Source organism: Ovis canadensis, chromosome 12, assembly GCF_042477335.2.
Source record: "Ovis canadensis isolate MfBH-ARS-UI-01 breed Bighorn chromosome 12, ARS-UI_OviCan_v2, whole genome shotgun sequence".
Lineage (NCBI taxonomy): Eukaryota > Metazoa > Chordata > Mammalia > Artiodactyla > Bovidae > Ovis > Ovis canadensis.
This window is the reverse complement of record NC_091256.1, coordinates 78,348,720-78,369,821: the sequence shown is the minus strand read 5'-3', so window position 1 is coordinate 78,369,821 and position 21,102 is coordinate 78,348,720. Positions and strand designations below refer to the sequence as shown.

The window sequence follows — 21,102 nt, the reverse complement described above, 5'->3', positions numbered from 1 at the left end:
ATTTAAGAAATTTTAAAGCCAGTTATTCTTCACCTTAAGTGAGTCATTTTGACAAACAAATTGTTCTTCATCCCTTAAGTTATTTTAAAATACCTACTGGCAAAATATGTGTTTTAAACATAGCAACTACTTGGCAACTATATTATAGAACAGAAATAATTAAATAAGCAAATAACATCAAATACTTAGAGACTAAAGCTAGATACTTATAACAAGTTTAACAATTATAAATGTACAATCATTGATTTCAATCTCTAAATTTGAACATTTGAGCTCCACTTTTCATGATTTTCCATGGAAACCCTAATTTCAAATAATTAGGAAAATATATTCACGCTATATAGCATTAATCTCATACTTTATTATTATTGACTTAATTATAATTCAGAAGGTACATTCTTTAACATTTTATAATAATTCTAGTAAGTATCACCTTACATTCATATATCTCTTTCTGTTCAGAATATATTCTAACATTTTTAGTAAATTCTAATACCAACCCCATGAGAACCTGGGGTTCAAAGGGGACTTGTTTAAGGTTACACAGCTTTAAGTGTTCATCAAGACTGCCGGGAAAATATCAATAACCTCAGACACACAGAAGACACCAACCTTATGGGAGAAAGTGAAGAACTAAAGAGCCTCTTGATGAAAGTGGAAGAGGAGGGTGAAAAAGTTGGCTTAAAACTCAACATTCAGAAAAAAAAGATCACAGCACCTGGTCCCATCACTTCTTGGCAAATAGATAGGGAAATAATGGAAACAGTGAGAGACGTTATTTTGCTGGGTTCCAAAATCACCAAAGATGGTGACGTAGCCATGAAATTAAAAGACGCTTGCTCCTTGGAAGAAAAGCTGTGACCAACCTAAACAGCATATTAAAAAGCAGAGACATTACTTTGCCAACTAGTGAAAGCTATGGTTTTTCCAGTATGGATATGAGAGTTGGACTATAAAGAAAGCTGAGCGCCAAAGAATTGATGGTGTTGGAGAAGACTCTTGAGAGTCCCTTGGACTGCAAGGAGATCTAACTAGTCAATCCTGAAGGAAATCAGTTCTGAATATTCACTGGAAGGACTGATGCTGAAGCTGAAACTCCAATACTTTGGCCATCTGATGTTAAGAATTGACTCCTTAGAAAAGACCCTCATGCTGGGAAAGATTGAAGGTAGGAGGAGAAGGGGACAACAGAGGATGAGATGGCTGTATGGCATCACCTACTCGATGGACATGAATTTGAGCAAACTCCAGGAGTTGGTGATGGACAGGGAAGCCTGGCTTGCTGCAGTCCATGTGGTTGCAGAGAGTCAGACATGTCTGAGCAACTGAACTGAACTGAACTGAAGCTGTAACTGGCAGATCTGGACTCAGATGTGCAACTGGTAAAATTATGCATCCAATATTTTTGAACAAATAAATGAATGAATAAGTAAATGCAAAAGTGAAGATAATTCTAAACTAATAGAATGTTTATGTAAAAGCACTTAATTTTTCTATTAAAATGTTTATGTTTTTCCCTTATTCCATAATTGGGAATATATTTTGCTTCTAAAAAACTAAATAACTAATTCCTTCAAATTCAACAAGTACCTGATAAAGCAAAAATAATACACAAATCTTATTTTTGGTCACAGTACATCTGATCCAAGTGTTTAATTCCTAAACAGCTTAGAGTCACTTTTACTGTATTCATCTTTCAAAATGAACTCAAGAGTCACCTGCTCTGAAGCTTTCTCTGAATCACTTATAGGGATAGTTCCTGTGCTAAATGTTCTGATAATTCCCTGTTCATTCTCCTATTATAGAACTAACCACTAGTTAAAGCAAAACATAAAAGTAGTAATAATAAAGAATGAAAAAAACAAAAGAATTTACTAAAACTTGAAAACACTCATGTCAAACCTTTGTCACCAAAGATTACAGGTTACTGCTCACCTGTCATCAAAGTATTTTTTCTGACTGAATTATTACAACCAAATCACTGGAGACCCTAAAGTCCTGTCAGTAATCTTGATGTTCTTGAGTTCTTCGTTACTCCTAGGACCTTACTACATGGCCTGCATGTAGTAATTAATTAATAAAGCATACAATTCTATTTCCAAGTCAGATTACAGGCTTCTTGAGGACAGGAATCTGACCTTTGATTTGTCACCTATAACACTGCCTTGAACAGAGCAAATGCCTAATAAATATCTAATAAATAGACATACTAAATGCTATAAACTAAAATTAACATTTATGGGGCAACAATTAAGTGTCACATGCTGTCACGTTTTAATGTTCTGCATCTCTTAAAACATTCTAAACTATTAAGCCATAGAGCTATGCTATTATATCCTTTTAAAATCATCATGTTCAGTGTAGCACACTACACAAACTTTAAAAACCTTCTATCTAGCTAGGCGTATGCTTACAATTTTTAAAGCATACAGTAAGTATGAAAAAAGATGTGCTACAGTGTTCAAAATTGACATATTCAGTCTATGTCATTCAGTTAGTAACAGATATTTATGAATACCTATCATGCTTTAGGCATGGAACTCAGAGCAACACTTACTCTCAAGAATCCTATGGTCTTACGTGAAAGATTAACATTGTTGAACATGCAACTGATACTCATCAATAATTATAAGAGTGGGAAATAATGCAAAGAAGCTGCAAAAAACTATAATTAGACATAATGGAGGAATCCAGGCAGACTGAGCTAGTATGTGAGCACGTAAAAGTATCTACACAGGTTAAAAAAATGCTGTTTAGCTCCTTGAAGACAGGATCAGTATCTTATTGATTTTTGGATCCCAAACTGCAGGACTGACAAAATCAACAATCTGTTCAGTCAACAAATATTTACTGTGGACCTATGCTATGTTAAGGCTAGATTCTCAGTAAAGTGCTAAACATGAAAGCAGTGAAAGGTGGTAAAGAAAAATTAGGTCTAGAAACAGTAATAATAAGAACAGTTAAAGACATTTGGGAGTATTCGGCTTTGAAATATTTAGAACATGACAACTGCCCTCAGTTTAAACTTAAAGCAAGACCTCAATAAAGAAGCAGTACAGCTGACATTTGAACAACATGGGTTTGAAATGCACAGGTCCACTTATATGCAGATTGTTTTCAATAAATACACACTACAGTACAAGGCAATCCATGGTTGGTTGAATCTGTGAACTCAGAAGTAACTTACTCAAGTAATCAACATCAGAGGTGACCAAGAACAAAGGCAAACAAAAATCTCTGCCTTCATGATTCTAAGATCGGTTGGCAGAAATAGAGTAGTCGCTCATCTAGAAAAACATATTTCACAAAGCAGCAAACTTTTCTACCAATCTGCCTCAAAATCTATCATTCAGAGAATATGCTATAGCTATACCTTTAAAAATATTAGTTTTCAGGGGACTGAAGCACACCTGCAGCTTTAACATCTGGTACTTAGCAATTTAGAGGTTTTTATTTTTGTTTTGCTTTAAAACAAACTTACTGTTCCACATGATTAATATGAGCCTGGAGCTGTTGAAAAAACAAGTCTGGTGATCTCCAACTAGCCTGAGGCTTTACTGACAGATTAGAAATTCATCATCTAAACACTTACTTTATTCACAATAGAAACAAGACTCAATCACCCAACTCTTGTGGGGGGTTGGAATTAGTCAAGCAACAGAAAAATGATATGAAATTTATACTACGATATCAGAGATTTCAAGACTGATTTAAAAAATGGCTACATACTACACATTTATGGATATCTGCAAGTAATATTTTTATCGCATTTTTTTAATGTTTTGGGAAGACTGTATATACTTATACATTTATTTATAGACATGTTTTCATATTCTGCTCTCACTAGAAACAAAAACAGAGCAAGCAGAGCAAAACAAAACAAAACAAAGACTTTTAAAATGCAAGATCAAATGTGAAAGTGATGGTTAGAGACAGAGAATGTGTTACACAATTACTCAGTATGGCAAATCTATGCTCTGTAAAAATAATCTTGATCTAAATTTTGGACCTGCCCATTTTAGCCTGGCATCCCAATTATACGGAGGGGACAGGAAAATAAGAGCAAACAGTCTGAAGACATTAAAAAAAAAAAAAAATTTGTGACCTGATGCTTAACCAAACAATTAAAGATATATGGATTCTGAGAAAACTTCACTTAGAATAAAAGAAATCCTTTAAATCTATACATTTCTACTTATTTAAGACTGAACATTTCTACCTATTTAAGTCTAGGCTTGAAAAAAAATCTAATGTATCTTAAATTCTGATAACAATTTTCCAAGAAACCCCTGATGCTTATACACTATGTAGAAATTAAACAGACACATTTTTAAATGACTCAAAAATATCAAATAGGACTAGCTTGAAAGAAATCTACAGACATGATGCTTAACCTAGATGTCCCATAAGTAACCTTTAGTTCAGTTCAGTTCAGTCGCTCAGTCGTGTCTGACTCTTTGCGACCCCATGAATCGCAGCACGCCAGGCCTCCCTGTCTATCACCAACTCTAATCTGGTTCTTAAATAACTTCATATAATTACCTGTGTTTATTTCCTCTGCAATTTCCAAATCTTCTATTTGAATCATACGATCTAACATCTCTAAAAAATGGTCTCTTATTTCTTCAGCTGACTCATCACCAAATTTATAATCACATAACATTACAGTGGATCCCGGAATGGGGACAAAAACTCGGTGAGGGAGAATGTGGAACTCTTTTTCAGAATCTAAAAGGAGAAGAAACAATATTTAGATAGGTTTGTCACTGGTATCAGTGATAAATATAAGTATATGTAAGTATATGTCAAAATAAATAAAACCTAAAAGGTCTTTTCATTTTCTAACTGTTCTTATACAAAATTCTTACTGAATTCTTTAACTCAATATTTAAGACCTCCGCAAGGGACCTAAATGATACTCCTCCATAAAATATCAACTCACCACTGCCTTCATTCCGAGGATGTTGTTGATTATACATGTTTATGTTACTCACTATTCTATGAAAAAATACTCAGGAAACAATTTTGTCCCTGGTCTCAGAACTTGTTGTTTTTCTCGTTTGTTTTAACCTTATAAATACTGAAATTTCTGAATAATTTTTCCCTTCTTCATGCAAGTTTAGAGACAAACTAGTGGCTGACTTACATTAAATGTATAGATCATGATAGCGTTCATTTCCATACTAATCTCACCACTGACTTCATCTTACATGATATAGCTCCCCAATCAAGCATGCATAGGATATCAAGATATACACGTTTTCTGTACTAATCTCACCACTGACCCCATTTTGCTTTCATTTTCCCTTTGCCTCATTCTCATAATTAACACTTATTTCATCTTTTTAACTTGCAATGCCTTTTTGTGAACAGCTTTAAATCATTTTTAGACAAAATAATACGGATGTCAGTAAATAATGAGCATTTCATTCTTTCAATAATCACATTTCCCTCAATTTCTAACATAGTCCACTGATCCACATAAACACATAATTACTGTTTGGCACAACACCATGACTGAGGAAGTATCAAAAAAGATAAGAGATTTTGTGTAAAGAATGACTTTCAGCAATGGATATGTGATTTAAAAAGCTTCCGATATTCAGATCAAGTAGAAAACCAGGCCTAACTTTAAGAGTAACTCACATTTCATTGTTAAGAAACAAGCGTTAGCTTTATAACAGATGACACTGAAGAATGCCTTAAATGTCATAGAAAATGCCATGGCTTAAATTAGCTGTTCCTGCCAGATTCTGCTTAATACATTGCTTTAACATGAGAATTGGGCCAGTTTTACTCTGTGACCAGACTGCCTCCTAGCTGTACAATTACATTACTGCAATTTGCACTGGAGTATGTAAACCACCCACCCAAACATTAATGTCACGACTATTATTTTGGGCCATAGTTTCTTTTTGGGGGGAGAGGCGCATAAATTCTTGAAACAGGTTAAGTTCAAAACTTTCAAAGGTGGTGCTAATGTATATGTTTAATTGGCATGCAAAATTTTAAAACTACTTAAAATTGCATTAATTCTAGGTTTGACTGAAAAAGAGACAAATATGTTTGCTTATAAAATCAAATGTTAAAGATTTGGTTGCAATACTTAAATAACTTACTAAGTATAAAAAGAAAAATATAATTTTAAAATTAAAGTTAGATTAACCATTTATTACCCAAATAAGACCAAGTTTTCTAGCTCATCTGAGGTTTAAAATGGGAGGGGAGATATTTTTTAAAACAGCACATCTTAAAAAGTACTTAAAAAAAGAATCCTTTAGGCATATTCCCATAGCAGAGCATTTAGTTCAAAATTATTTAAATAAGTTCAAAACAGATAAAAACATTTACAGTTAAGTCGATATGATAAGAATTGAGTTTTTGCTGATTAAGTATAGAATCCTAAGTCATACTGGAGTATTACAGAAAATTTTACAGAACAGGTGATATCTAAGCTGCCTCTTAACGCATGAAGGAATGAGAAGTACGGTTAAGAGAGTGTAACCATGACTACAGGCAAAAAGGAAATACAAACGTTCTGAGAGGACAGGTAGTATAGGTGGATGTGGAGGGAAGGATGGCAGAGGGTAAGAGATTTCACGATCGATGACCTCAGTTTTCATGTGTCATCTACTGAGTAAGTGGGCAGGACTGAATGTAGGCTGACAGAGAAAGAAGGTCTGGGATACTTCTTAAGGGAAAGAGAAGAGGAAGGCCACAATAAGCAAAAGGACCAAGTGGAGTCCTTTGTTTTTTTTTTAACTGTCATTTAAATTTTAAGTTCTTTCATCTGGATAGCCAGAATTTAAAAACTGTTTACGTTAAAGATTACAAAGGTAATGTTAATATGCCCTTTGCAGATTTTCTTATGCATGCAAAATATACTCCAGTTTAATTTCATAGTATATATTCTAGATTTTACCATATTACAAATCTACAAGATCTTACCAGTATATAAGAAAGACAAGCTAAGTAAAATGAGAACTAACCCTAAGATCTAAAATGTAGTGTATATATATTAAACTATAAAATTTACATGTTGTGTTATTATACTTGCAATATATTTTTTACCTTGATATCCTAAGATATACTGACATGTTACTGGAATAATTATCCTATAACTACAGTTCAAAAATGTTTATTTACACTTGATTTCTTTTTAAAATATAATCTATAAACAATTGCTATTAGAGTTAACTTTACTGACTGGACATCAGCAAAAATTTCAAAATACTAACTCACTTAATATGAAATAATACCAAAGCAGTATTATGATACCCTATTTATTAAGCATTTGTAATGGAAGGGAATATTTAACTAATATATGTAATACAGTAGATCTTTGACATTAATGGTGGGTACATCCCCATGTCCCTGAAAATCCTAAAATTCATAGTTCAGTTGTAACATATAGTGTTACTCAGCAAGTAGAGTAATTCGTAATATCATAAGAATTAGCACACACATGAAGTCAAGCAGCAAAAACAAAGCCACAGAAATGGTGGACTAATTGGGTGGCTAAGTAATCAGGCTTTACATACTTCCCAAAATAAAACTCTGATTCCAATAGCTCCATGTAAAATTTAAAATCATGTCTCAGGAAAATGATATATTATTCGTGAATGGAATTTCAGTTATTTGTGAAGTACATGAAGGATATATGTTAAATCTGGAAATTCCAGATATTATTATACTGGGAATACAAAAAAAATATAAGCAGTCCACCAAATCTGATACACAGGCTCTTAAAACTAAGAGAAGTTATTTAATACACAGGAGCTATGTTTTTTTTCCTATAAAAATAAACACATTCCCTTAAAAAACTAATATGTATGTTTCAATTATGTACATATTTAACTGTGAACTGCAAATCCACTCACACCTGAATACAGAAAGGTAGATAAATGTGTAGCTTCAAAAGCATACTTAATATGATAACCTTCCTTTTGAGTAAAAATAAAAGATTTCTAGTACAAGTTAGTGAAAAAGTATAAATTGTTCATGTTTCTCAAAAGATGGAATTATATACGGTTAAGACATCAGGACCAGCCTTTTTTAAATCTAATGAAGTCTGTAGAGTAACATGGATGAAAAGTATATAAACTAGTACACACACCAAAAAAAAACTGAAAAGAATATGATCAACTGCATATATACCTATTAAAGATTCTATTATATATAATGCTGAACACTAATGCATTAATTTTTTGTTCATGAATAAGTTCTTAAAAAAACTTCACAGGTATTCATAAAAAATAATGGTTTTAAAATGTAACACAGTTTATCCATTCTGACAAAAATTCAAACAGAATTTTTTTTTAATCTTCCCTAAAATTATTAAATGTTGACAGATTTGCTATTACAAGGCGTTCAAAACTTTCTTTAGGTGGCAACTGAAATTTTTCATTAAATAAGAAAAGCAAATGATGACATTATTTTAATAGATGTATGCAGTAAAAAAGGTGATCTTGACATCCTAGTATATAGATTGAACACATGCAAAAACAGTACTTAATTTTATACTCATAACTTTTTTTTCTGGAATTTCATTCAAAAGCAGATCCTCAAATAGTATTTCACAACGATCAGCAACTGTATTCAATATATCTCTTTTCATGGCCTACGGAAAAACAAAGACAAGCGCAATGAGAAATAAGATCTATTACTTTAAATTCACATTATTTTATCATCAACCCCTCTCCCACATAACTGACTAGAGAATCCTATGGACAGAGGAGCCTGGTGGGCTATCGTCCATGGAGTCACAAAGAGCTGAACACGACTGAAGCACCTGAACACGCACGCGTGTATAAACGTGTCCACTAAAATAACTGACACATCATTTCATTTTTTAAGGTCCATTTATTTAACATGCTTACCATGTTTAACAGCAAATTTACCTAAACTTCATCTATACAGTAAATTTAAACCAAATAAAAATGAATGAAATTTTGCCTCTCAACGATAATGCTAGTACTCCAAATTAGAAAATGTATAACCACAACAAAAGTGCCAGTCATCATCATTTTTTAAACTTCTAAATTATATAGGTTATAGAACACCACCAAATAATGCTTCCTAGGAGCATTTTTCTTGCTATTAAAAAGCTCAATTTCCCTCATAAGAAATGATTTCAAATGCACTGATATGTACAGTATTAATTGTGGAACACAATAAACCTGTATAATCATCACTTTATAAAGGATATTCTATATATCAAAAATAAGACATTCTACATATGAAAATCTTCGGATGAATCATGTGGTTTAGCTGGACTGCCCAACAGATTGGACTTTTATCAGTTAAAATCAAATTAATTATGAAACTTGAGACTGAAAAAAGATTAAAATTTTAGGATTTTTTAATAATTATGTTAACATGCTTCTTTCATATACCAGTTTTCCTTTTGTACCTGCACAGCATCTTTAACCTTGGGCTTATTACTATGAATATAAGCTCTGCATTTCACAGCACCCTTAAGGTTTACAGAGCCGCTGCAGATCTGGACCATGGCTGTGGATCTGTGGTCTGAATTCAGAAGCTGAAAGACAAAATCTGTTTAAGTTCTAATAGACAATGATTATCAACTATATGAAATATTTAAACATTATATAAGTCACTGCATGAAGCAAGAAGAAATTTTTAATGACCTAGGTGTCTGAAAATATTCTTCATAAATTTTAGAAGGCCATTATATTTCTCCTTATAAATTATATGTTATTTTCTGAGTATTTTGAACATACTCTGAAATTAAATACACTACATCTAAATTTTTCTTACCAACATAACTACCTATAATACCTATATTCTTTCAATATGTTCATTAAACATATATTATTTGCAGATAACTCAGATAAGTACTAATAAGATGAAAAGTTGTAAAAAGAAAACATGATCTAGTAACAGAAGGTATGTAATGCAAGATCTGCAAAAAAAATAACTGAAATACAGAGCAGGATGTGATAAATACAGTAAAATTACAAGCAACATATAAACATTCATTTATTTATACTTTCAACTCATAACTTTCATAAATCAAAAGTAATGTTACAGACTCCGCAGGTCAACTATGTCTGTCACCAGAGAACGATACCAGTGATCATCACTTTCATCTCATAGACCCATTCTTTTCTAATCTAAGTAGTATTAGTTCATGCTTGGCTTTGAGCTTTTTCACAGACATTTTTAACCTTATCATTTCAACAAGTGCCAAAACAAGGAGAGCAGTGAAACTTCAAAAGTACTACTAGAGATCTGTACAATCATACCGGAAACAAACATCATGATTCTTAAAAAAAAAAAAAAAGGACATGGTACAAATATATATTCTAAGTGCACGTGAAATAAGCCAATTCAACAACAGACTTCCCTGGTGGTCCAGTGGTTAAGAATTCGCTTGCCAATGCAGGGGACACAGGTTCAGTCCCTGATCCGGGAAGAGCCGACATACCACAGAGCAACTAAGCCCATCCGCCCCAACGACTGAGCCCAAGCTCTAGGGCCTATTTGCCGTTAACTACTGGGTCCACACGGTGTAACTACCGAAGACCTTGCACCTCGAGTCTATTCTTCAACAAGAGAAGCCACAGCATTGAGAAGCCCCTGCACTGCAGGAGTAGCCCCCACTCGGCCCACCAGGGAAAGACCCCGCACAGCAATGAAGATCCAGAGCGGCCAAAAATAAATAAATAAACAGTGCTGCGTGGGGATGACCCAGAAAGATGTTATGGGGAGGGAGGTGGGAGGGGGGGTTCATGTTTGGGAATGCATGTAAGAATTAAAGATTTTAAAATTTAAAAAATAAAAAACTAAAAAAAATAAAAATAAAAATAAAAAATAATAAAAATAAATAAATAAATAAATAACTGTTAAAAAACCACAATACAGTGAACTCTGAAGAAAAAAGACAATTCATGCAACTTAACCACTGCTAACTAACCGTCTGCCAGTGACTCTAATGTAATTCAGGCAAAAGCTAATTTTTTTTTTAAAGAATGTAAGCCTAAAAAAAATCAAGGTCTGGGTAAAAAAATCTGTCACAGGCCAAACAGTTCAGAAGGTTCCAGGTCTGCTCAAAACTGTCAATCATTAAATGAAGTAACAGGGTAACAATGCTGGTACTCTTTGGAATAAGCCTCCTATGATACTTGTAGAGATCACTGATAAATCAATAAATGGAGTGGAGGAGGAGTAATGAGCTCCCTTCATCCACTAAACATAACTCTACTGTAGAAGAATAATGCCCCATTTTACATATTTAATATCTAATTTACAGTACATATTAGCACAGTGCCAACATATATATTATCTATGTATATTATATATGTATATATTTATATATGTATAAATTAGAACATTATTTTCCAAAATTGACTACACTGTATATATAAAAGACTATACACACACACATATCAAGGAGAAGACTTTTTAAAAGATAAAAGGACTTGATTCACTCCTTTTTGGTGGAAATGTATTTGGGTTCTATAAATGTCAACCCGTCTTCGTTTCTTTGGACTTCGGAACAAACCAGCTAGCAGACTTTGAAAATCTAACCTATTCATTAAGTGGAGGAATTTCTGTGACGCTGATATTATATTCTGGAAAAGAAAAGATCCCTCTGGTTATGGTAACCAAGTGAAACCTCATGAAAATGGTAACATTTCGGCTCTATCTTAATGTACAGGTAGGACTTTGACAGTCTGGATAATAAGGGAAAAAATGGCACTGATAATACAGATGACTTGGGAAATACACAGAACTTTAAAGGTATGGAAAGCATACATCTAAAATAGTTAAGTTAGAAAATAATGAAAAGGCATGCTGAGGCCACAAAAAGCCTTGAATCAGAATTCGAACTAGTACATATAGAGCAATTAAGGAATTTTACACAAGGGGAATAACACAGTTAGTGTCTGCCCCTTATATACACTTAATATTAATTGGAAAAAAAAACTAATAAGTAAATTAACAGTGAATGAATGCAAATTGTGATTCCGAAAGGATAATCTGAGGTAATATACAAGACAGATCAGAAATATGAAAGATATCCCAGGAAATATACAAACAAAGGTATCAGGATTCAGAGAATGAATCACTTTGGATAAGAATAAATGGAAAGAGAGAGACTAAGTTCCTTGTGATGAATTAGGTAAAACAATTAGATTGTAAGGCTAATGGCAATGGGACCATAAAATAAAAGATGAGCTATGCTGCAAAGAAAGAATCAACAAAAATTGATAGAGGGTGAAAAAAGTGACCTCAAATACTTACTGACTACTTATTATTTATTATATAATAAATTATCTCATGATATTACCTTCTACTCTTCTCTCTATATTCCCACTCACCAGACATTTTTAACTGCAATTCTATAACTGAAATAATTTTAATTGAACTGTTTAATAAACACAGAGGTCATGTAAGTATAACTAGTAAAAAGCATACAGGTAGAGGAATAAACTTAAAAAAACACTTCTAAAACGAAAAAGAAGGACGAAAACTAAAGGCTAAAAATACTTTTAAGGTCTTGAGAAGAAAAATTGAGAAATGCTTAGTGGCGTAAGTCTGACAATTTAGTAATGTTCTATTGCTAAACACAAAGAAGGAAAAGCAGCAATGAAAGCACCCTCCTGTGACAAATGGCTTTTAAGTCTATTTTATTAAGTTAAAAAAAAAAAATACAAGTTCTGGTAGCATTTCCCTGTTTCAACATTTTCAGTATAATCTTGAAATGAAAAGTTTTCTAAAATTATGAATGTACTTTACACGCTATCAAGCTTCAAGGATAATTTCAAGCAGGACTAAAATCAAATGTACACATACTTTTAAGAATAATTATCCAAATTTAAATTTCTGAGAAGACATGTGTAAAGTAAAGCAACAATATAAAAGTAGAAACCTTGCTAATATTGTGTGATTTTTACCAAAACAGAGATATAGATTTGCTTCAAATTAGGTACGTAACAACTCTTCGCACATCACTGCACACATCTTTTAAGTTAAGAAAATTACAACTCTGCTCACAAAACTTACCATACAAAATATTACACACACATATGTATGTATATATACATACACATATGTACATTTTTTCCCTAACTGCTAGCTACATGATGTCAAAATTTTAATAGTCTTGAGGCAATACACTCCAATAGATTTTATTACAACAAACAACTTGGGAATAAATTCTTGGAAATAACTTTCTTTGAACGGAACATTCTTTATAGTCTCTTTTACATCTCAAAAATTTTTTGACTCTCTAATCACAAGCATAAAAAGAGAAACACAGCTTCCCTGGTGGCTCAGTGGGAAAGAATCTATCCGCCAGTGCAGGAGACATAGGTTCAATCCCTGACCCTGGAAGATCCCATGTGCCACAGGGCAACTAGGCCCGTGCACCACAACTGAGTCTGCGCTCTAGAGCCCAGGAGCCACAAATACTGAGCCCATGTGCGCAGCTACTGAAGCCCATGTGCCCTAGAGCCTGTGCTCCACAGCAAGGAAAGCTATCGCAACAAGAAGCTCGAGCACTGCAACTAGGGAGTAGCCCCGGCTCACCGCAGCTAGAGGAAGGCCCATGCAGCAACAACAAAGACCCAGCACAGCCAAAAAATTAATACACACTTAAAAAAAAAAAAACGATTTCATTAAGCTTATGCTAAGAAATACTGCATTTTAATTTTAGATAAGGAGTATTTTAAAATATTTACCAACTGTGTTAGCACTCTAATATCAAATGAATGATTAGCTGCTTGAGTAGTTCCTCTAGAAGATTTTTTCTGAAATGACACAGAAATTAAAAAATTAGACTGTTGAGATTGGAGTGAAACATGAAAGATAATTTAGGAGCTATCCAACATACATTGAGAGGAGAAAAAAGTCTTACTATTTGTTTTACGTTAGTCTTTTCTATAGGTACATTATTTTGTGTATTCTATATTCTACAAATTTAATGTATACCCTTAAAAACCATTCATCTCCTACTTTTATTCCTCTAAAGCAAGGATTCACAAACTATGCCTATGGATCAAATCCAAACTACCTCTAGTCTTTGTAAATAAAGTTTTACTGGAACACAACCAAGATTGTTCATGTATGTATTGTCTGTGGCCACTTTCACGCTACAGCAGAAAAGCCGAATAGCTGTAAGAGAGAACACATGGCCTACAAAGTCTAAAATATTTACTACTTGGTTTTTTACATTAAGCTCACTGAGCCCTGCTCCAAAGGGGGAAATCACCAAAGTTCCTCTTCAGACCAAAGATATTTTAGAAGACCCCCCATACACACTCCTTATAAAATGGCCAAACTTAGTATGTAAACTGTTATCAGGGCAGAACATACGACTTTAGTTTTAAGTAAGCAGATTGCAAAGTAGACATCAGATGAAATTTAGATGACACCCTCTCCTGCAGGTTTCAAAATTCTTATGATTTCAGAAATAATCTATCATTTTCTGAGATAATCATTTGCCCTTTAGTTTCAAAGACCTTAGAAATAAGAAGTAGATAAAAATTGTTTTCATGAAAGTAAGACCTAAATACCTAAAGATAAGTCAGCTTTTATTTTTCCCTAAGCACAAATAATTTCATAAGATGACTTTCTTGTGACTCACCTGTCCTTCTAATAGGTCACAATCTTCATCTTTAACTTGCCCATTAATCAAATAAATACCATTTTCTATCTGCTTGGCCCAGCGTGCAAGTCCATTCTTAAAAGAAACACAACATGAACATCTTTCAGATATAACGCCATCTCAGTTAAACTCCCTTGAGTCTACTTTTTCCCACCTAGTACCCTAAAATATTAATGATAAATATCCCTAAGTTTCAATAAAGTGGCATTTAAATTCAGTATCATGAACAACAAAAAAATATACCCCAAATTTTTAGTACCTTACCCATATTAAATAGTAGTTTTCTAATCTTTTTCCCAAACTAACATACATATCACAGATTTAGGTGGCTTAATCAGTCAAATAAAATTCAGTAATTTCTGTTAAAAAAAGTAAGAAAAGAGAAAGCGCCTCAAACAAATATATAAAACAGTATTAAAGAGGAAACAATAAACCAGCTCCATTTACCTCCTCAACAGGAAAAAAGACAAAAAAGCTATGAACAAAAGAATGGTACAGAATTACAAAACATAACTGGAAGATGGAAAACAAAACTAAGAGGAAGATAGTTCCCTGTGCTATTCAGTAGGGCCTTGTTTTTGTCCATTCTATTTATAAAAATTTGCATCTGCTAATCCCAAACTTTCAATCTATATCCAATACCCTATGACAGATCATAATGGAAAAGAACGTGAAAAAGAGTATATATACATGTATAACTGAATCACTTTGATGTACAGTAGAAATTGTTGTTCAGTCACACAGTTGTGTCTGACTCTTTGCAACCCCATGGACTGCAGCATGCCAGGCTTCCCTGTCCCATACCATCTTCCAAAGTTTCCCCAAATTCATGTCTAGTGCATCAGTGATGCCACAGTACAAATCAACACATTGTATATCAACTATATTTTAATGAAAAAAAAATTTTTTTAAACAACTAAAGGTGAACACAAACAAGACCAAACAGTGTATTTTTTTACATAGTTATATTTTACAATGTACATGTGCTCAGTTGCTAAGTCACGTCCGACTTTGCAACCCCATGGACTGTTGCCCACCAGGCTCAGACTTTGTCCATAGGATTTCCTAGGCAAGAATACTGGAGTGGGTTGCCATTTCCTTCTCCAAGACAATGTACATATTACATGTTAATTAACATATATTTATGAAGCACTTATTATTATGCTAAATATGGTAGTATGATGACATTGTCCCATGTCTAAATTTCTAATCTGGCTGGACTAACAAATCAGTTACCTGTAACAATATTATAATTAGAATGCAATTTCAAAATTCTAAAATGAACAGCACAGTCAACCAGAATAAAGGCAGATCATCTATTCAGCAATCACTAAAGAAAATTCATTTTATTCTGATACCTTTGTATTTTTCTCCAGAGTATAGCTGGCAGAAGTAGTAGACAGCGGGACGTGAATATTAATATAAACTGTACACTCTAAGGAAAGCCATGAAGCTGATAGTCCATTTTGATACTTCCAATCTGCCGGTTTTGCAGAACTCTTTAGCAAAGGAGAAGAAAACATAAAATACGTGATTAATGTAAAACACACGGAGCAATAAAACATCATAAAATGTACAGCCTACTAATTCATACAAGTTGTTATCCAACATATTTGGCCAAATTCCTTCATCAAAGAGCAATAGGTTAGAACTAAATAAAAATAAAGCATGCATTAAAAGTCTGGTGTTCTTCAACACATCCCAGGCAATCCTGGCAACTCCCTCCCCCAGTGAAAGGCTGGTTTAAAATTCTGGCAAGTCCTCTGGTCCTGTGGTTCTCATCTGCAGCTTCACCAGAGTCAATTCTGAAGCTTCTGATGTGGCATCAATAACCACTGAGCAACTATATGAGGTGCCAGATGTTTTCCTTCTGTCCTATCCCTGCTAACAAAATACTGCAGCCACTTTTCCACTGTTTTTTCAACACCTTAGCAAAGGATTAGTTTGGATTCCTCTGAGTACAGACAGTTTGTTTAGGCACTGTGGCTCCCACAAGCCTAGAGACTCTTACTACAAGCCTCTCAAATATAATTCTGGACCCATAAACAAGATAAGGAGAGCTTAACAAAAATATTCTAACAATAAAACAGAACAAAAATTTTGCTGGTCTGCAAAGAAATTAAGCATATTTCAAAATAAAAAACTATGGGTGCTTGTGGACGTCAATAACAGACAGCATTGAGAATTATTAAAACAAAAATTTGATTTTCATTTAAAAATAGTCTGCAACACAGAAAAGTCTTTATAAAGAGAACTTTTTCTTACCTTTGGATCATGAATATCATAAGTTCGACAAAATATTCTTTACTAATTAAGGATAGAAATAACCAAAAAAGTTAAAAAAAAAAAAAAAAGCAATTCTTAATAATCCAAAAAAAGACCCATCCAAAAATAAAACCAAAATATACGCATCCAAATTTTTACAAAATCATACCACTTCATGGTATGACACTTAAAGATAGGTATACACACACACATATATATGCATACATGTGTTTGTGCAAGTATATATACTTTTATATATATAAATTCCTTTGACTATAATACTTTGGATACTTTATTTCCTACTGTTTATAAATCCTGCTCATCCCAATGAATAGAATGATAGCTCTTACAAAACTGTCCTCATATACACACCCTTTTTAACAAACAGGAGTGCTGTTATGAATGGAGTCAAGCCTGGAATGTTTACTGGGTCAAATGGTCTGTACAGGAAACATTCCAGTTAAATATCAAAGGAGTTAAGAGCTCAGCTTCGGTAGGAATGACCACTTATTTGAATTTTGTCTTTGGCAGGTCCTAATTTACTGGACCCTTACATTGCTTCACTCCCTTGGCAAAACTGCCTCATGCTTGGGAGGTGCTTGCCCTGCTAACATGTAGAGGAAAGAAGCTACTGCTGCTGCTGCTGCTAAATCGCTTCAGTTGTGTCCAACTCTGTGCGACCCCATAGACGGTAGCCCACCAGACTCCCCGTCCCTGGGATTCTCCAGGCAAGAACACTGGAGTCGGTTGCCATTTCCTTCTCCAATGCATGAAAGTGAAAAGTGAAAGTGAAGTCGCTCAGTCGTATCCAACTCTTCGAGACCCCATGGACTGCAGCCCACCAGGCTCCTCTGTCCATGGGATTTTCCAGGCAAGAGTACTGGAGTGGGGTGCCATTGCCTTCTCTAGGAAAGAAGCTAAGAAGGCCCTAAAACTGGCTTCTAGAGTCACCTGATCTTGGCCAAAGAAACAAAAATTTCCAGCTCAGTGTAACTGGGCTTTGAGTTGAACATTTTATCTATAGGAACTGGAGGTAAGCAATATAAAAGCACTACTTTGCTTAAGGTATACCTCTCTGTAGGGGACCTAGTGCACTTTAATGTACAGGGGTAGACAGCTGGTGAAGCATTCAGAAGGCCTAGCCCCCATCTCCTCTCTCAAACTCCTTACAACATGAGACACAATTAACAATCATTAACACTATTCTTATTGGCAGTCCTATTTACATGTTATTTACAGAAAACTTACGAATGATTTAAATAAACATTCGGGTAAAAAAGTTGCAGGAACATTACATTGGTTATCATATACTTTAAAACATGAACACCTAAATAAAAGATACTTTTTTGTAGAAGAGCAAAAGTGAAGTATAACTCGTTCTGAGACATCCTCTTCTGTGAAATTCCACAGTCTCTTTTTACTCACAGATTTTTCCACAGCAAATACTAGCTGAAAAAAAGGAAAACACAATTGAATGCAAAATAAAAGAAGAAAGGAAAGTGCAGAAAAAGACAATTATAATAATCCTAAGGTCCCATTTAGCTTTAAAATTTCATGATCCTATCATTAAATTTTCTTTATTCCAAAAGAAAGAGTGCAACTGATTATTAATCATTTGAATTCCATTTTTAAAGATAAATAAAAATTGGGTATTAAATAAAAAAACACAATTCACTGTCATTAATGATCAACTGAACCCAATTTGGGGCAACTGAGCTTCCCAGGTGGCGTTGGTGGTAAAGAACCTGCCTGCCAAGCAGGAGACGTAAGAGACACAGGTTCAATCCCTGGGTCAGGAAGATCCCTGGAGGAGGGCATGGCAACCCACTCCAGTATTCTTGACTAGAATCCCCTGGATAGAGGAGCCTGGTGGGTTACAGTCCATAGGGTCAAAAAGAGTCAGACATGATTAAAGCGACTTAGCACGCATGACTTAGCACCCATGCAACATTTAAGTGACGTATGAAGATTTTATTTAATTAGAATGAGAAATGACAAGTGATTTTTAGCCTAAAAAAAGGGAGCATATCACGCATTTGGCCTTTCTTATTTAAATGTCACCAAAAATGTAAGGCAATATACAAGGGTACATAAAATACAGACTAACACAAATTATAAGTGAGAAAATCAGAAATAAGGACATAAATCTATGCCACAGGTAAAAATGATAAAAATGCATACTTGATATGGGGAGAGGGTTCATAAATTTAGCTCTAAGCTTTCTAAAAATACTGTGCACGAAGAAACCTAATTTGTTCCCTAATTCACATGGTCCATAAGCTAAACAGCTGATCAGAATAGGCACAACTTTCTTGATAATGATATCAAAAGAAATTTCTTCAAAGACAGTATTATGTGATACAATGAATAAAGCTCTCTGCAATGACCTTATGGGAGACTGTGACAAGTTTTACAAGCTTACTTCATATCATATCCTCAATGCAAGCCAATGGAAAGAAAGAAACTGAAATGCTACAGTTTCTGAAACAGCATTTCTAAAATCTTCTATGCTTCTTAGAAACAAGAGTTACAGAAAGCAAGAGGAAGGAGGATCTGTCTCTCTCTAGCACTGAGCCATTCAATCCAATGCAAATCACAAAATGATGCACAGCAGTAGACATAGTTACATTTCAAAATGCCAAATAGGGTGAACAACTGTGAAAGAGGTATACTTATTTAAAATGGTAAAAATGGTACAAGGTTGAATAACTTGCCGGGGGAGGGATTATCATCTCTTTCTTCCTTTACTCCCATAGGTACAAATATCAAAGGTTTGCAGGTGGGATTTTTGATGGGAGAGAAAGTTACAAAACTGGAAGAATCTGTAGCATCTGGATTCTGAGCAGTACGCTTTTTACTAGAGAAAAGGGTTTTGGGGATTCTGGTGGGTTTTGCACTTCTCAAGATAATGAGGTCCCCTTCTTTCTTGGGGTGGAAAATAAATTTGTAAAGGCTTATCTGGATTTTTAAAAGATATTTATTTGGTTGCTTTGGGTCTTAGTTGCTCTGCAGCCTGTGGGATCTTAGTTGCCCAACCAGGTATCGAACTTGCATCCTCTGCATTGGAAGGCGGACTCTTAACCACTGGACCTCAGGGAAGTCCCCTTATCTGGATCTTGAGTACTAAAAGAGATCCAAGCTGGCTGTCCAGAGCTTGCTTCAGGTTTGGGCTTAACGGGAAACAGTTTGTGGACCCTTATATTTACTGGTAAACTATGTTACCCAATTGACTGACACTGGAATTAAACAAAAAGTAAGTGATTTGTGATATATACTCTGTCCAGAAATACAGAATAAGTGTCTGATTGCCATTACTTTATGTCTTATTCGCAGGATCCTGAGAGAACTGAAGAGATGAAGAATTACAAAACATTAATTTCACATTAAGGTAATCACTTGGAGCTAAATGGGAGTTCTAGCAAAATACTGCTATTGCACAATAAAAATTGTTAATCCTCTATAACTTGTTTCACAATAGTAAAAAATTATCTTTAAAATAAGGAATATTTTTAAAATATATAGCTTTGATTGAAAATATATATTGACATATATTACAAGATACTAAGCAAGATACTAAGCAATTGAGTGGAAAAGCCTGTTTTAACATAATCTCATCATAGAGAATTAATCTAAATGTGTCTGCTGCTGCTGCTGCTGCTGCTAAGTCACTTCAGTCATGTCCGACTCTGTGCAACCCCAGAGACGGCAGCCCACCAGGCTCCCCCGTTCCTGGGATTCTCCAGGCAAGAACACTGGAGTGGGTTGCCATTTCCTTCTCCAATGCATGAAAGTGAAAGGTGAAAGTGAAGTCACTCAGTTGTGTCCAACTCTTAGTGACCCCATGGACTGCAGCCTACCAGGCTCCTCCGTCCATGGGATTTTCCAGGCAAGAGTACTGGAGTGGGGTATGATTGCCTTCTCCGCTAAACGTGCCTAGGATCACTGTAAACATATACAACAGTTAAGATGTAACTTTAAGAATGTTTGATATTTCAGACTTACTCTACGCAGGGTATTTTGAAATTCACTTCCCATTTCTAAAGCTGTAATAATAAATACTCCAAGAACTAAAAGTCCCCCTGGTAGCATCCTGGATACCTAAAAACAGAAATACAGCATTAGCTAACAAAAGCATTTGACATTATATGTAACCTGTGTTTGAGAAGCTAAATATTAGATCAGTAAATGCCTATCTAGTACCA

The 21,102-nt window shown here is 34.3% G+C and overlaps 1 protein-coding gene across 2 annotated transcripts in view; it reads right to left on the bottom strand.

Moving 5' to 3' along the window:
- The window catches only part of ODR4 (odr-4 GPCR localization factor homolog), a 38,568-nt gene that overhangs the window by 6,753 nt on the left and 10,713 nt on the right, over positions 1 to 21,102 (bottom strand). Inside the window, exons 4-12 of one of the 2 annotated variants that reach the window (XM_069544146.1) lie at positions 20,903 to 20,998; positions 18,243 to 18,349; positions 16,901 to 16,937; positions 15,994 to 16,134; positions 14,615 to 14,710; positions 13,710 to 13,778; positions 9,413 to 9,541; positions 8,512 to 8,620; positions 4,543 to 4,728 (exon numbers count right to left, since the gene is read on the bottom strand). In XM_069544146.1, coding sequence (XP_069400247.1) covers positions 4,543 to 4,728; positions 8,512 to 8,620; positions 9,413 to 9,541; positions 13,710 to 13,778; positions 14,615 to 14,710; positions 15,994 to 16,134; positions 16,901 to 16,937; positions 18,243 to 18,349; positions 20,903 to 20,998 — 970 coding nt within the window. Of the gene's footprint in view, positions 1 to 4,542; positions 4,731 to 8,511; positions 8,621 to 9,412; positions 9,542 to 13,709; positions 13,779 to 14,614; positions 14,711 to 15,993; positions 16,135 to 16,900; positions 16,938 to 18,242; positions 18,350 to 20,902; positions 20,999 to 21,102 lie in introns of both variants that reach the window. The other variant, XM_069544147.1, reaches the window with a different exon arrangement.